Source organism: Mastigoproctus giganteus, chromosome 8 (genome assembly GCF_048544385.1).
Source record: "Mastigoproctus giganteus isolate SK-2022 chromosome 8, ASM4854438v1, whole genome shotgun sequence".
Classification (NCBI taxonomy): Eukaryota; Metazoa; Arthropoda; class Arachnida; order Uropygi; family Thelyphonidae; genus Mastigoproctus; species Mastigoproctus giganteus.
The window spans coordinates 138535187-138552811 of NC_143582.1; the positions used below are offsets into that span (position 1 = coordinate 138535187).

The following is a 17625-nucleotide window of genomic DNA, read 5'->3' on the forward strand; positions in this document are numbered from 1 at the left end:
CAACCGGTGCAATACCATGACTTTACTCACTGGAGGCTTGGTGGTGGAACCCATATTTAGTCTCCAGAACTAAGTTCCGATCAACCCTTCCCCATCTCTTCCATCATGCAGTATGACTGATAACTTTGAGGTTATAATGGAATCATAACCTCCAAAGGTTATGATTCCATCATAAACTGGACATCGTGGCGAGAATCAATCTTCCTTACATTTCGAGGGTACAGCTCTAAAATGGTGTTTGGAGGCCAGCCGCTAGTTAGTAAACCAGACTGAACCTATTGGTAACTCTTTAGGAGGCTTCCGGGTCAGCTAGTGTATAATCTTGTTACCTCTACTCTGCCATACTCATGCGGGGGGACATTATTGATGCCACGTAATGTCAAGGATCTGGGAATATTCTTACTATGTGCACGCCATATCCAAAAATTTCATTACTTCATACAGTATGTCCACCCCCCCCCCCTTTTTCTTACTATTGAATACACCATGAATTGTCAAACTGATAGAGTAAGCTTATCTGCAAAAAGATCTAAACCTCCCAAACACTTCCTAGTTCATTTCACAAATATACGTGGTCTCAATTCTAATCTAAACAATGTCCATTTCCACTTGCAGTTTGTCAAACTCCATCTGCTTTTTCTGACAGAATCTCAGTTATCGGTTGATTCAACTACTACTCATCTCACTTGCCCCAAATTATTCGCTGTATGATTCCTTTCACCTCAAAGGTGACATTTCTGCACATGTCCATTCTGATATTCCCTGTCAAAGACTTGATAATTTAGAATCTCCTCTTTTCGATCTTCTCTGGCTTAAAATCTCTTTCCTTCATTCTGTCAAATTCATCTGCTGTCTACCGTTCTCCCAACTCCAATAATCGCTTGGAGCTCTTTGACTTCCTCTCTTTGCAACTTGACTTTCTCCAGTCCAACTTTCCTTGGTGATTTTAATGTTTACAGCTCCAGCTGGCTTCCATTTTCTAGTCACACTGACACAGCTGGTCAAGATACTGAGGCTTTTGCAATTACTAATGACCTTGCACAGATTGTTCATTTACCTACAAGAATACCGGACAATCCTAACCATACAGCCAACATGCTTGATCTTTTTCTCACAAGCAACCCTTCTAAGTACACGGTCGAAGTGAGTGGTCCTTTAGGCACCTCAGATCACAACTTGGTAATTGTCTCTTCTCCAAAGGAGCCTTTATCTCATGGCCAATCCCAACCTTGTGTTGTTTAGCATTACAAGAATGCAAAATGGAATGACCTGTAAGATTTATTTTCCTTGGTCGGATTACTGTTTCAAAACTTGTGATATCAACATTTGCTCAGATCGTGTCAGTGAAATTATTCTTTGTAGGAATGGAATCCTTTATTCCACAGTCCACTTTAAAATCTCATCCCTTATCTAAACCTTGGTTTTCCAATAAATGTGATAAGTCTGTTCAAGAGAAGAATGTTGCATATTGAATTGGCTTGTTTCCAATTTTTCAGTTTCATTTTCTGACTACACCAACGATTGTAAAGCAGTTATTAATCGGTCCAAACTAGATTTTGAACAGGTTAAGAGTAGAAAACTTGATTCTTGCCTTAATGGTAGCCGAGTATTCTGGTCTCTTGCCAAAGCTATTGGCCGCAACGTTTGCCCATCTCTGCTCCCACTTCTGTCAAAACCAGATGGTTCTGTTATCACTTCAGCCAAGGATAAAGCTGACCTGCTAGCATCCCATTTGTTTTCCAGCTCATGTATGAACTTGATAAAACACCTCCCACCATTCCCAACACACTCCATTCAATGTCTCCTGTGGTCTTCCATTAAAAGGATGTCAGAAGGATTTTGCCGCATCTTGATGCCAAGAAAGCTCCAGGTCCTGATGGCATTTCTCCACCTGTGCTCCTGAACATACTTCTGTTCTTTGCCACTTTTTTCACTTTCTTGTTCCATAGGTGTTTTTCCTTCTGCTTGGAAATTTGCTCGTATCCAGCCAGTTCCTAAAAAGGGTGACAAATCCCTTCCATCCAATTATCATCCCATTGAAATTACTTCTACTCTTTCTAAAGTAATGGAGAAATCAATTAACCGCCAACTCAAACTTTCTTCTGTCTGATCAACGACCACCAGTATGGATTCTCTGTCAGTGTCGATCCACTGGTGATATTCTGGCTTATGTTACTCATTTATGGACAAATTCAATGGAAACATTCGGTGAAACACAAGCAGTTGCTCTTGACATCTCAAAGGCTTTCAATCGTGTTTGGCATAAAAGTCTTCTAAACAAGCTTCTATCTTATGGTTTGCCAACTATTTTTTGTAATGGGTTATCCAGTTTTCTGTCTGATCGCTCACTGAGGATGATGGTAGATGGCTCTCTGTATTCTAACTTCTCCACTAATGAGGGAAATTCTTTCTTAGAAATTCAGTTCTTTCCCCCACTCTTTCCTTATGTATATTAATGACCTTCTTCCACTGACTGGAAATCCTATCCATAGATTGCCAATGATAGCACATTGCATTCCACTTTCCATTTTGAGAAAACTTAACCTGCTCAATCAGTTTCAACATCTCGAATATCTGCTACCAATTCCTTAAATAACGATCTCCAGGTAATTCTCCAGTGGGGCAAAGACAACTTAGTTGATTTCAATCCTTCTAAAACTCAGTGTTGTCTTATATCTCGCGAAATGGATTCTTCTGCTCCTATGCTTATCTTTGGTGACAATGCGATTTCTAGTCAAGTTGATATATGTCCTTAAATAACGATCTCCAGGTAATTCTCCAGTGGGGCAAAGACAACTTAGTTGATTTCAATCCTTCTAAAACTCAGTGTTGTCTTATATCTCGCGAAATGGATTCTTCTGCTCCTATGTTTATCTTTGGCGACGATCCGATTTCTAGTGAAGTTGATATATGTCTTTTGGGGATTACCCTGACTTCTAATCTCTCTTGGCACATTACAAATATTGCTTCCTCTGCAATTAAAACACTTGGTTTTCTCTTTTGCTCTCAGCATTACTTTTCTTCCAAACAGCTGTTCACTCTGTACAAATTGCAAATCCGCTCTACCAGAGAATATTGTTCCCATATCTGGTTAATTAATGACTCATGTCTAACAGAGTCTCTCCACTTGCTGTCTCATAGACGTACTGTTTCTGATGCATGTCTTTTCTACGGATATTTCCATGGGCACTATTCTTCTGAACTGGCAGCTATAATTCCCGCTCTCTCTTTCAAAACAATCCGAACACATGCCACCACCAGCCAACATCCATTTACTGTCCAACTCAGAGAACCAACTTTTCATCTTCCTCGTTTATTCATTCAACTGCTGTTTTCTGGAACAACCATCCTTCATACTTATTTTCTGAAAATTTCAGTCTACAGAAGTTCAAGTCTAATGTTAACAAATATCTTCTCTCATCTTCTCAACCTCCAACCAAAGCACGGTACTAAGTACTATAGGTTCTAATACCTCTCGTGTTTGGGGTTTTCATAAAAATAAATAAATAAAAAACTCACATTACTTATATCTTGATTACGCTGGTTGGTTGGATGAATTTGAAGTGTTGATCAAAGCATCAAAGGCAGATATTGTTGGGATGTCAGAGACATGGTGTCACACAGATATAAGCAGGGCAGAATTGGAATTTGGGGAGTACAATGTGTATAGAAAGGATACACAGGATGGGATGGAAGGAGGGGTTGTGGGGTTAGTTGAGACACAAAATCTAAGGAAATGCATCCAGTTGACATGTGTGGACAGTGCAATGTTGAGTCAGTTTATTGTGACATAAACCCTGGGAAAGAGAAAATGAGAGCAGGAGTGTGTTATGGGCCTAATGACTCTGATGAGTACAACAAACAACTGTACAGAAAAATAGAGTGGGCCAGTAAATTAGAATGTCTTGTAATGGGGGATTTTAACTTTCCAGATATTGACTGGAATTTGTGGGTTAGTCACTCTAAAGCCAGCAAGTCTTTTGTGGATTTATTGGCGGATTGTTTTCTTCAGCAATATGTTTGAGGGGTAACCAGAGGGGATAATACTCTTGATCTGATTATCAGCAGGGATGACTCATGCATAAATAATTGGCAAATAAATGAACCAATAGGTGACAGTGATAACAGTCTACTCATGTGGGATTTACTTACAGTTTATCAAACTTTAACACAGAAATAACTGATTTTGTAATAACCGAGAGCAAAGTGGAGGAGATATTGTTGAAGTTAAACATAAAAAAGGTACCTGGGACAAATGGAATCTATCCCGTTATAATGAAGGAGGCAGCAAGGGAAGTAAGCAAACCCTTAGCCACAATTATGAGAGCATCCTTAGATTCAGGGGAGATCCCCATGAACTGGATAAATGCAAACATATCCCCAATTCACAAAGGAGATTCAGAGGGAGATGCAAATAATTATAGACCTGTTAGTTTAACTTCTGTTCTGGGGAAAATAATGGAGTCAATGGTTAAAGAAGTGATACAGGATCATGTAGACAAGACTGCAGTAATAATTCAGACACAGCATGGGTTTGTTAAGGGGAAGTCTTCTCTGACCAATTGGATTGGATACTACAAAGTGATCACCAAGGAACTGGATGCAAAAAATAATTCTATCATATACTTGGATTTCAGGAAAGCTTTTGATACTGTTGCACATGGAAGGCTGCTGTACAAATTGGAGTGGTTTGGCATTAAGGGAAATCTGCTGGAATGGATAAAGGGGTGGCTGAGTGGGAGGCAGCAGAGAGTGGTAATAAATGGACACTGCTCTACGTGGACTAATGTTATTAGTGGAATCCCGCACGGTTCGGAGCTGGACCAAGTGTTGTTTTGCATATTTATTAATGATATCGATGAATTTATATTAGGCCTAATGTCCAAGTTTGCTGATGATACAAAGGTTGGCAGGGCTGTTAATGATAGTAAAGAAAGTATGCTATATGCTACTGCAACAGGATCTAGAAAGGTTAGGTAAATCGGCTGAGAAGTGGCAACTGAAGTTTAATGTTGACAAATGTAAAATACTGCATATGGGTAGCACTAACACAAGAAAAACATACCAACTGTGTGGTACTATACTCATGGATGTGAAGAATGAAAAAGACCTGGGGGGGGGGGTAATTGTGCAGTCGGATATGAAATTCTCTGAGGAGTGCAGATGGGCTGATGGAGCAGGTCATGGAGTTTTGTCAATGATATACAGGAATTTTGCTATCAAAGACAAGGAGGTGATTATACCTTTGTATAAGGCAATAGTCAGGTTACACCTTAATTACTACATACATGTCAGGAGGCCTCATTTTAGGAATGATGTAGAGTTGCTAGAACGAGTACAGAGAAGGGCAACAAGATTGGTGAGAGGAACAGAGGGGTTCTCTTACTACCAGGAGAGGCTTAAATTCTGTAAGTTGCAGTATCTGCGAGGTGATCTGACTGAGGTGTACAATGCCTTGAATGTTTGGAGCAGGCTGAATGCTAATGGGATATTTCCACTTGCTGAGTTTAAGAACCTGAGGGGGGGGGGTAGATTCAAACTGAGGAAAGACAGTTGTAGAATAGATGTGCAGAAGTTTGCCTTTAGTGGAGTGACCGGATGGGTGAAATGGGAAGGGTTTTTTCCCCGGCTGATGCTCTATAAGCTTTCTTTCTTTCATCATATGCCTCAACTAATGGTAATGCTAAGTACCTTCCATTGATTACAACTTTTTAGCTCTATAACTATAATGAACACAAAATTAAGCTTAATTTTTGAATATAGTGTATTTATTATCTGAACCCAAGACAAAGTCATTCTTATACACCATCTTTTCAATCTCTAGAAATTAAATTTTGTTTTTTAAAGAAATCAGCCCTGGAGCCTGTGAGATTTAAGATTTCCACAATTACTTTTAATCATAAAAAATAAATAAATTTAAAAAAAGTAAAGAAAATTATACATACCGTTTTCATGTGTAAGATTTAGGAACACTTTCAGAAGAGAAAGCAGGCAGGCAAACACAATTGATCCTGGACTATCACCATTTTTGGTAGCAACAGTTTCTGTAGCATCAAAAATTCTGGAACTGATTACTTGTTGCATGACTGTTTCTCTGCATAACTGAAGCATACTGTCAAAATAACATTATGAAATCTATAAATTAGCATTCATTAAAATAGAAAAGAATAGGACCTTCCAATCACAGGTTTGTCATTAATGAATCTAATTATCTGTGTAAATTTATTTCAGTCTTTGTCCACTGGGCCAGACTGATATCTTATTAGAATATTATTAGAATCAAACATGGATGCACAGGATTGTAATGTACATGGAAATTGTTCTGGAATAATGCATACATATATCCATACCATTTGTTTTGTGAATAATTCTTCTGTGTTACACTTGTTTCGCAATGAGTTGCACCTTTATTAGCCACATTGTTTCATTTTACACTACAATACACATAATTAATCTTTCTTATTTATGAACTATACATTCTGCACAAAGTTTTCTTCCTATTAAAATCTAATAATTAGATAAAAGCACCAAGTAACTCACAGTTATTTAAAACCATGCTTATCAACAGTTACACAACAAATTTAACACAATTACAAATCCATATTGAAATAATACATAAAATGATATCCCAACTTAAAGAGTCTGCACATGTCTGCTAATAATATTCATTAATTCAGTGGTGGCTTCCCCTATTTGTAGAAAAAATGGTGGCAGAGCACCAGACAGGTGTTCATTTTCTTTTTAATTTTTGAATTCTGCTTGAACAGTGGCAATGCTGCTTCTTTTTTTAATGGATTGCAATACTTATTGCATTTTTTTTTTTAACTTTGAAAAAAGTTAACTTTTAAAACTGTATTTTTATACCTTTTATTTTCAAAACACAGAACAAAAAAAAAAACTGCTTAAAATTTAAAAAAAAAAAAAAAAAAAAGTTTTAGACATAAACTAGAAGCAAAGAAACATAAAATAGTCTCTTCCATTTTTCAATTTAAAAGACCATTCAGTATGTGTAATTTCAAAAAAGCATGTGTATGTTTCTGCTTATTATGTATATAAATACAGCCACTTCCCAATTAATGTAAGGGTTGCATTCCGAAGTACGTAAGTTGGATTTTATGTGAGTGTGGAATTTCACTAAATGCTTATTTAGGGAAATTCCACACTCGCAACTACACGTGCTGAATTTGATATAAGCAAAAAAAAGAAATGTTCAACGAACATCTAAATAGAATTATTCAACTTTTTTATTTCATGCACAGGAAAAATTAAAGTGTACAAAATTACAAAAATTTCAAAAAGAGAGAGAGGAGACTGGCATAATGTCAGCAAGTTTTACCTTTCAAGCATCGTTGCCAGAATTAACTCTCCAGCTGATAAGCACACCACTGTGGAAGTTGAGAGCTGTGGAGATTTAGAAGGGGTTTTTTCCAACACATCACAAAATTTCTCTGCAGCTGCAGCACTGGTGATTCCACCAATACTTTAATGTTTTGAAAACCAGTGCGATGCTTGAACCTAGTAAACCACCCATTGCTTGCCACAAACTTGGCTTGGGGTTTGCCGTACTTATCGTTATCTTCATAAATACCCTTTGCTTGAATGGCCGTTAGATTCAAGGGCACTTGCTTCTGAATCTGATTTTCCATCCATATTATTAATAGCTTTTCCATCTTTGATATAGCACCTGAACGCTCTTTTGTAATCACTGTTGAGGTGGACTGGCCCTGGTGTGAAATACGTTGATCCTTTAACATGTTCTTTTATACATAATGAGACCTAATTCCGTGCAATAGATGACAAACTTTGTCCTGCTTCATACTTCTTAATTCATCAACTTCATTTCTAAATCAATTTTGTTTTGTTTCATTTCCTAGCACTGCCACCACTTTCACTTTTCGTTGGTCATTTTCCCTTCATCATTGTAATGAGTAAATAGGAATGAAGAGAAAATTTATTCATGTTTTTTATATTATTGAAGGTTTTAATGAAGGGGGAACACATTTCACCATAATGTAAAAACCCACAAAATTCCAGTTATCAGGATTATTGCTAATGCAGTAAAATCGCATTTACTACCTGTTTATAATTAGATGTACTAACAGAAAAGCCCAATAAACTGGAAAGTGAAAATTGTTTTTATTGTTTTATGGTAGTGACCTTCAGAAATGTGTTTTAGAAAAATATCACAAAGGTGTTCAAAACTGATTCTTATAACGGAACATATGATAAAGATGAAAGTGTAGTGCAATTTCCATTTTAAAAATGACCTTTTAGAGAGATAAACAGCTTAGTTATACAGTGAAAATTTCAACTTCAAAGGATGTGGAACGAATTACAAAAATATATAATGTGTTATTGGGTTCACATTACGATATTTTCAAGATACCTCCATTTATTCCTGCAGGATGCAAAATATGTTTCCACGATTTTTTAAGTTTGCACTGGCCGCAAAAATTTACGTAAAGTCGAATTTCCGTAAGTTGAGGAGTGCCTGTATTATATATATATATATAAAAAAAAAACACATTCAATAGTATTAGTTACTTCCATTTTTCAGGTTTATTTCAAATTTTGTATGTCCTTTACAGGCCAAAATTTGAAACTACATATGTTGCTTCCCACAGACTACTAGTGGCCATTTTGGTAGAATATTGGGTTTTTTGTTATTTCTTTACTCTATAAAAACAATAATAAATCTTAGCACCTAGGATAAGATAGTAGATGTTTATTGAACTAGTGGGAGAAAGAAAACAATCTGAAACTTTAAACCAACACAGCAGTAGGTTGTGCAGTACAGTGGTAAGGCATTCTGGCACAATTTATGTATGGATCACCATGAATCACTTCAGAAACTATTGCAGTAGAAGTTTTGTTTAGAAAGGTAGAAAAAAATTCCATATTTTTAATCATTGATTAACTCAATTTTTCTACTCAATCATTGATTGAGTAGAAAAATAAAAAATGAAACTTTTTTTTTTTTTTTTTTTTTTTTTTGTCCTTGAAGTTGTCGCAGACATTCTCTCAGATATGCCAGACAAGCTGTACTTGCAACGTGGGAGTCTAAAATGCTGATGGAACTGATATTTGGGTGACACTCAGGTCAGGTGGACCCAATTTCAGCGAAGTCCGGTCAGTCTATGACAGCCAAATCCTCTGCTTGCACCTTCATGATGGTGTGACTGTTGGTAATCCTGGGTATAATCCCCATGCGTAAGCATGCTGTGAGTGACCACCCAGGTGTGAACCAACGCAAGCAGAGGTTGGGTTGAGGTATGGTGCTCAAACTACATGGAGGAGTGATACCCTTCTGTGTTACCAGGCAATACTAGGTGGTAGATGACTCTCATCAACCCGTGCAATACCACCACTTTGCTTACTGGAGGCTTGAAGTGGTGGAACCCATGTTTAGTCTCCAGAGTCAAGTTCCGGTCAAACCGAAACCTTCCCCATCTCTTCCATCATGCAGTGTGACTAATGTCTTTTGAGGTTATGATAGACATCATGGAGAGATCCAAACTTCCTTACATTTTGAGGGTACAGCTCTAAAATGGTGTTCGCAGGCTGGCTGCTAGTTAGTACACCAGACGGAACCTATTGGTAACTCTCTAGGAGGTTTCCAGATCATCAAGTGATCATCGGGGTATATTCTTACCATGTGTACCCAATATCCAAAATTTTCACTACTTCATATATTACTTCCCACTTTTCTTACTATTGAATACACCATGAATTGTCAAACTAACAGAGTAAGCTTATCAGCGAAAAGATATAAACCTCCCAAACACTTCCTAGTCCATTTCACAAATATACGTGGTCTTAGTTCTAATCTTAACGATGTCCATTTCCACTTGCATTCTGCCAAACTCCATGTACTTTCTCTGACAGAATCTCAGTTATCGGTTGATTCAACCCCTGCTCATCCCAGTTGTCCAAATTATTTGCTGTATGATTCCTTTCGTCTCAACTTGTGCTTATGCCCGTTCCGATATTCCCTGTCAGAGACTTGGTGATTTGGAATCTCCTCTTTTTGACCTCTCTGGCTTAAAATCTCTCTCTACCTCATTCTGTCAAATTCATCTGTTGTCTCTACCATTCTCCCAACTCCACTAATTACTGACACTCTTTGACTTCCTCTCTTTGCAACTTGACTTTCTCCAGTCTAACTTTCCTGAGGCAATTTTCCCGGGTGATTTTAACGTTCATAACTCCAGCTGGCTTCCATCCTCTTGTCACACAGACCCAGCTGGTTGGTATGCTGAGGCTTTTGCAATTATTAATGACCTTGCACGGACTTTTCATTTACCTACCAGAACACTGGACAATCCTAACCAGACAGCCAACATGCTTGATCTTTTTCTCACAAACAACCCTTCTACGTACACAGTCGAAGTGAGTGGTCCTAGGCACCTCAGTCACAACTTGGTGATTGTCTCTTCTCCAATGGAGCCTTTATCTCATGGCTATTCCCAACCTTGTGTTGTTTAGTATTACAAGAATGCAAAATGGGATGACCTGCAATATTTATTTATTTTTTCTTTTCTTTGGTAGGATTACTGTTTCAAAACTGATGTCAACGTCTGCTCAGACCATGTCGGTGAAATTATTCTTGTAGGAATAGAATTCTTTATTCCACATTCTACTTTAAAATCTCGTCCTTTATCTAAACCTTAGTTTTCCAATAAATGTGCTAAGGCTGCTCAAGAGAAGAATGTTGCATATTGTAATCGTCTTGTTTCCAATTCTTCAGTTTCATTTTCTTCCTACACCAAAGCTCAGAACAATTGTAAAGCAGTTATTAATCAGTCCAAACTAGATTTTGAACAGGCTAAGTGTAGAAAACTTGCTTCTTGCCCTAATGGTAGCCGAGCATTCTGATGTCTTGCCAAAGCTATTGGCCGCACCTTTTGCCCATCTCTGCTCCCACCTCTGTCCAAACCAGATGGTTCTGTTGTCACTTCAGCCAAGGATAAAGCCGACCTGCTAGCATCCCATTTTTCTTTAAACTCGTGTATTAATGATCTTGGTAAAACACCTCCCACCATTCCCAATTTGCTCTATTGAATGCCTCCTGTGGTCTTCAGTCAAAAGGATGTCAGAAGGATTTTGACGAATCTTGATGCTAAGAAAGCTCCAGGCCCTGATGGTATTTCTCCACTTGTTTTCAAAACCTGTGCTCCTGAACTTATTCCCGTTCTTTGCCGCCTTTTTCGCTTTCTTATTCCAAAGGTGTTTTTCCTTCTGCTTGGTAATTTTCTGATATCCAGTCAGTTCCTAAAAAAAGGTGACAAATCCCTCCATGCAATTATCGTTCCCATTGCAATTACTTCTACTCTTTTTAAAGTAATGGAGAAATCAATTAACTGCCAACTCTTAGACTACCTAGAATCCTTCCATCTAATCAACATTCACCAGTATGGATTCTGTCAGTGTCGATCCACTGGTGATATTCTGGCTTTTGTTAACCATTTATGGACAAATTCAATGGAAAAATTCGGTGAAACACAAGCAGTTGCTCTTGACATCTCAAAGGCTTTTGATCGTGTTTGGCATAAAGGTCTTCTAAACATGCTTCCATCTTATGGGTTGCGAACTGTTTTTTGTAATTGGTTATCCAGTTTTATCCCTGACCGCTCACTGAGGGTGATGGTAAATGGCTCTCTCTTGAACTTCACCACTAATGCAGGTGTCCCCCAGAGTTCAGTTCTTTCTGCCACTCTTTTTCTCTTGTATATTAATGACCTTCTTCCATTGACTGGAAATCCTATCCATAGCTTTGTCAACAATGGCACATTGCATTCCAGTTTGAGAAACCTTGTCCTGCACAATAAACTTCAACTTCTCAAATATCCACTACCAATTCCTTAAATGCCGATCTCCCAGTAATTCTCCAGTGGGCAAATACAAATTAGTTGATTTCAGTCCTGTCTTATATCTCGCAAAAAGGATTCCTCAGCTCCTATGCTTATCTTTGGTGACACTCCGGTTTCTAGGCAAGATGATATATCTCTTTTGGGAATTACCCTGACTTCTAATCTCTCTCTCTTGGCACAAGCACATCACAAATATTGCTTCCTCTGCTTCTAAAAAAACTTGGTTTTCTCTTTCGCTCTCGGCATTACTTTTCTTACAAACAGCTGTTCATTCTGTGCAAATCGCAAATATGCCCTACCATGGTATATTCTTCCCACATCTTGGGCGGTGCTCCCAAAACCTCTCTCAGGCTTCTAGATTCCATTCAGAACAGGGCAGTTAGTTTAATTAATGACTCATCTCTAACAGAGTCTCTCTACTCACTGTCTCATAGATGTACTGTTTCTGCTGCATGCCTTTTCTACAGATACTTCCATGGGCACTGTTCTTCTAAATTGGCTTCTATAATTCCCACTCTCTCTTTCAAAACAGTCCGAAGTTCAAGTCTAATGTCAATAAATATCTTCTTTCCTCTTCTCAACCTCCAACCCAACCATGGTACTAAGTACTATAGTTTTTAATACCTCTCGTGTTTGGGGTTTCCATAAAAAAATATATATATATTGATATATATAAAACACTTAGAGTGTCAACAACAACTTGCTTGCAATATCAAGAGGGTTTCTGATCTAAGCAAATACCAACACTGAAATGCTGAATTATTTTGAGTGGATAAAAGAAAGAGAAAAGATTCAAGTGGAGAAAAGAATTAATGAAGGATTCTTAGTGCTCTTGGGTGAACATGCCAGCCAAGCATTTAAGAAGAGTTTGGATACTTCATGTAATGATCTTATCTGAAGCAACACCTTCACTGGAACCTAAAGATACCAATGGATGAATTTTCAGTTAATCATTCATCCTTTTTCAGCCTATTATATGGAATTTCTCAAAACACAATACAATAGTTGTGCACTTATTTCAAACCACCTGATGGATTTCATCGCTTCAAAACTGAGCTGCAAGCCTAAACAAGTATCTATTTTTCAAAAGCAGAAAAATTTTATAAACTTATGCTGGTATGAAACAGAATTCAGATATGAATACAAGTTGCTCTTGTGCAGCAGTGCGTAGCACACGCTTCTTGATTAGACCGGGGTTCGAGCCCATCACCACCAAATACGAGGATGCGGAAAGGTCAAGGAATGACCACCGCTTATTCCCGGAGCAATATGGCCTTAGTTGCTAATGCTCCTAAAACCTAAATAACAAACAACAAACAAACAAGTTGCTCTTGTATGAAATAACTGTATACAGTATATTATTTGTTCTTATGTCTGGAAATAATGACTAGTATTGTGAGAACTGATGAACTTGAGACAACCATAAGTGGCAAGGTTTTTTTTTTTTTTTTTTTTTGATATATCAATATAGTTAATCTTCATCATTCATATGTAGTAACAAGCCGGACCTGACATTACCTAATAAAAAAGTGCTTGTGAACTACTTAGCCCACAGACAGCAACCTGATGCACATGTCTCTTTTGATTATGGAATCAAAAGAGGAAATGCTGAATGCTTTGAGAAAAAAGGAAAAACAGTTGTGAGTTATGTTAATGTATAAGTTAGCTTACACTAAAGCCTAATTCTAATTCCAGACAATCTGCCTATTTCACAGAAATGCTCTTCAGTATTATTCACTATACAATTCAGTCAGTCATTAAGCCAAAAAAAAAAACACACACATACAAGAAATTGACTGGAACATAGCATTTGTTTTTCCATCATAATCACCAAAAACATTTATATACTTGTCCCATACTTTATCAAATTGTGGAAACCTGCTGCATAAAAAAAATATTAATCGCTATCTAATCAAAATTTATATACTTTGCCGCATTTAATTTCAATCATGAAGAGACTCTCCTCTCACTGGAGACTGAGGGCCAAATACTCAGCCCTATGGCTTGGGCTTATGTTCAACCCAGAAACTAATACAATTATCCACAGTTCCACCTAAGCTGATATTTTCTTTTTAAATTGTATAGCATCACCAGAAAGGGTGTATCTACTGTAATATTTAAAAATCTGAGACACTACTACTACTACTAGGATGACTGTTTTGAAGCTTACTGGCTTCCCGCAAGTGTTCTCTATTAGCAAACATATGCTGAAGTGAACAAGTATTTTGTATAAATGAACAGCTAAGCAACGTATGAAAGTAAAACTTGTATTTAAAAATATAACAATGAATAGAAGTGGAGTAAGTTTGCTATACATAGTATAATACCATAGAACTACAGGATATTTCAATGCAGCAGTTGAAATCAAGGTGACTAAATCAAATGAAAATGTTATGCTTTATTTGCATTCAATCAATGTACAGCTGCTTCACCTTTTTTGGCAATTATACACAATTTTTTTTTTTTGGCAACTCAGATATTAGGCAGGATCATCAGATAACAGTATTTGTCTCTTAAGATGAACATAAACCCAACTGAACTTAGTTAAAGTTTACATTACAAATTTTGATTTGATTTCAACCACCTAGTCAAAATACCTGCCATCCTATAGCGATGTCAGTTTCATAACCAAACATAAGAGATGTAAACTGCACCACAGTGAGAGATGTGTGGGCTGGCGTATTATCATGATGAAGGACCCAGTTCTTTGTGCGCCTCTTCTCTGGACGTTTCCTCCTGACGGCTTCCCTCAACGTGCTGAGGTGGTTAAGGGAAGCCGACCAAATCCAGAAGCGAAGGCTCAGATGGTTTGGCCACGTATGTAGAATGGGCACGAACAGAATACCATCCACACTCCTTTGGAGACAACGACCCACCCAATGGAGCATCCAACGGACCGCGCCTAGGAAAACGTGGGCCAAGCAAGTGGAAGATGACTTGAAGAGCCGACGTCTCGACCTTAACCAGGCCAGGACTGAAGCCATGGATTGTAAGGTATGGAAGAACATCACAGAGCAAGTCCGAAACCCTGCGGCACCTACAGCAGCATATTGGTTGCGTGGCCAACCGCCTCCCCCAGCTGCCAGCTAAGGACCAAAGAAGAAGAAGAAGGGAAGCCGTCTGGACGTTTCCTCCTGACGGCTTCCCTTAACCACCTCAGCACGTTGCAGTAGAACTCTGCATTGACAGTCTGGCCAGGAGGGACAAATTCCTTATAGATAATCCCGTCAACGTCCAAAAAACAGATCAGCATGGACTTCACATTGCTCCTCACTTATTGGGCTTTCTTTGGTTGGGGAAAAGATGGGTTCCTCCACTGGGATGATCGTTGCTTGGTTTCTGGATAATACCCAACTCTCGTCACTGGTGACGACCGTAGAAAGGAAGTTTTGATCACACCTGGCCCGTTCTTCAAGATGTCTGTTAACTTTCATGCGATGCTGCTTTTGGTCTTCACTTAGTAACTGTGGCACGAACTTGGCCGCAATCTTTCTCATGTTCAACTCAGCTGACAAGATCCACTGACACATGCCATACGATAGTCCTACAATGCCACAAATGTTGTGGATGGTCCACCTGTGGTCTTCATGGATTGCTGCCCGAACTTTTGCAACGTTTCCGGGGGTTGTGTTCGATGATGGATGCCCAGAGCGACCGTTGTCATCAACTGACATTCGACTGTTTTTAAAATGGTTAAAGCAGTAGTAGGCCTGCATCTGGCCTAAAGCATTGTTACCAAAAGCTTGTTTCAACTTCTTATGGGTTTCTGTTGCTGTATTCTTAAGGAATACAAAACTTGATGCAAGCATGTCGCTCTCTCTCACATCAGCCATCGCAACAATTGCAAACTACGTGAAACACACTGCCAAAGATCTGCGCATAAATATTCAATGACTCTATCCAGCCCCTCACAACGTGGCACAATGATTCACAAAGGATGCATGCAGTATTACCTAGCACCACAGGTCCATACTAGATGTAGTTCCTGTATAACATTCAAATTTCGGAAACGTTTGGATAGTACCTTGTATACAGTGTCATGGTGACTACTTTGAAGTAAGCTTTTTCATTTCCTATATTTTAGTTCCATTCCTGAATTTTTTTTCATTATACCTTGTACATTACATAATTTCCAACCTTCACATCTTCAGAAATGGAATCATGGATACGTTCAATATGAATCTAAATGTGCACCAATGCAATGGAAGCATTTTGTTTCATCCATGGCAAAGAAGTCAGAGGCTGTGCCATCAGTAGGGATGGTGTTACTTATTTAAAACTGTTGTCATAACATTCTTCTTCTTCTTGTGATTTTTTTTTAAAAAAGGTAGGAAATATTGTGAATGGTGCATCATAACACACTTCTGAAAGAACTAGAGACTGAATTTGTAAAAAAGTCCTTTCTCTACGGTCAGGCCTCAATTAGAAGCTGAGTGGAGTACTGCTGTTTTATGGCAACACAACAGGCTGCATATAGATCAATGATTAAGGGCTGGGAACTTCTCGTTCATCCTCCCTACAGCCTTGGCCTCATTCGAACAGATTTCTTTGTTTGATCCAATTAAACAACAGCTTGGTTGGGGACAAACATTTTCTGATGGTGCTGATGTAGAAAGCACATCACTGTATAGATCAATCAACATCTTTCACACAGTACATTTCCAGAATTTAATTAAGTGTTGGGAGAAGTATATGTTTTTTTCCTTTTAACTTACATTATCCACTGCTTCCATGCAAATTGAATTTCCCTTTAATTTTAAATAGCTAATGATCCTTTCTTTTTTTACCGTTTTGATTAAATAACCATATCAAGAACTATAAATTGACACAAGCCATCTTGATCTATCTTATTTAGAAAGTGAGATATATAGATATTAAAATTCATGAAATTCCAAAAAATTTAACCCCCCCCATTTTGAAATATTAAAAAAAAATAATAAATAAATAACTTTAACCTATTTGATCCAAAGAGGCATGTTTGACATATGTATACAAGTCTTGATTCCTAACAATCTTAGCAAGCTTAATGAAAGTCATGAGAGTACTGAGAATAATCTGTATAAATTTTTTGGAATGAAATTCCAAAATACTTACCTGACACAAGATGTTACGATTAATGAGTCTTTGAATTGTAGAAGATATGTTTTGTTTTCATGGTTCATGTATGTCACCTTTAATGAAAAATATTTAAATATTTTGAATTAGTTAACTAAAGCTCACACACAAAGAGATGAAATTAACAAAAATTGAATGCATTAGAATATCATATATAATTTAAAAGAACTAGTATTCTGATAAAATACTTTCTAGAAGAAAAATAATCAAATTAAAGAAAACTTTAATTATAACAGATCAACATATCAAAAAAAAAAAAAAACTTTTATATTTTTTTTTCTTGCAACTACCCATAAATTTACCGATATCATAGCAATCAGCTCTATCAGTAAAATATAATTAATGTGAGTGACGCTGTGTGTATGTATATACAAACTTTGATAGAAGCACATCAAAAACAAAATAACACAATAACAATAAGTGCAAAATGAGAAAATTATGTAGTTAGGTAAGGACGTTACATGGCTATTTTCCATTAGGATTATTACTATATTTAATACTGCTCTTATACCATGTGAAATTAATAATATAGTTTATTATCACATGGTAAGATATTTGTTCCTATTTTGTGAGAATGAGTTGGATGGACTTCAGATATTGTTGCATACTTTTAAATGGCTGTACCTCATTTTCTGCACAA

At 37.5% G+C, this 17625-nt stretch overlaps 1 protein-coding gene across 5 annotated transcripts in view; it reads right to left on the reverse strand.

The window, feature by feature from the left end:
• LOC150081850 (wings apart-like protein homolog) overlaps positions 1-17625 on the reverse strand; it is a 287626-nt gene that overhangs the window by 60498 nt on the left and 209503 nt on the right. For all 5 annotated transcript variants that reach the window (XM_090378945.1, XM_090378944.1, XM_090378942.1 and 2 more), the window contains 2 exons: positions 16965-17041; positions 5946-6112 (listed from right to left, as the gene is read on the reverse strand). In XM_090378945.1, the coding sequence (XP_090235071.1) occupies positions 5946-6112; positions 16965-17041 (244 nt within the window). The remainder of the gene's footprint in view (positions 1-5945; positions 6113-16964; positions 17042-17625) is intronic.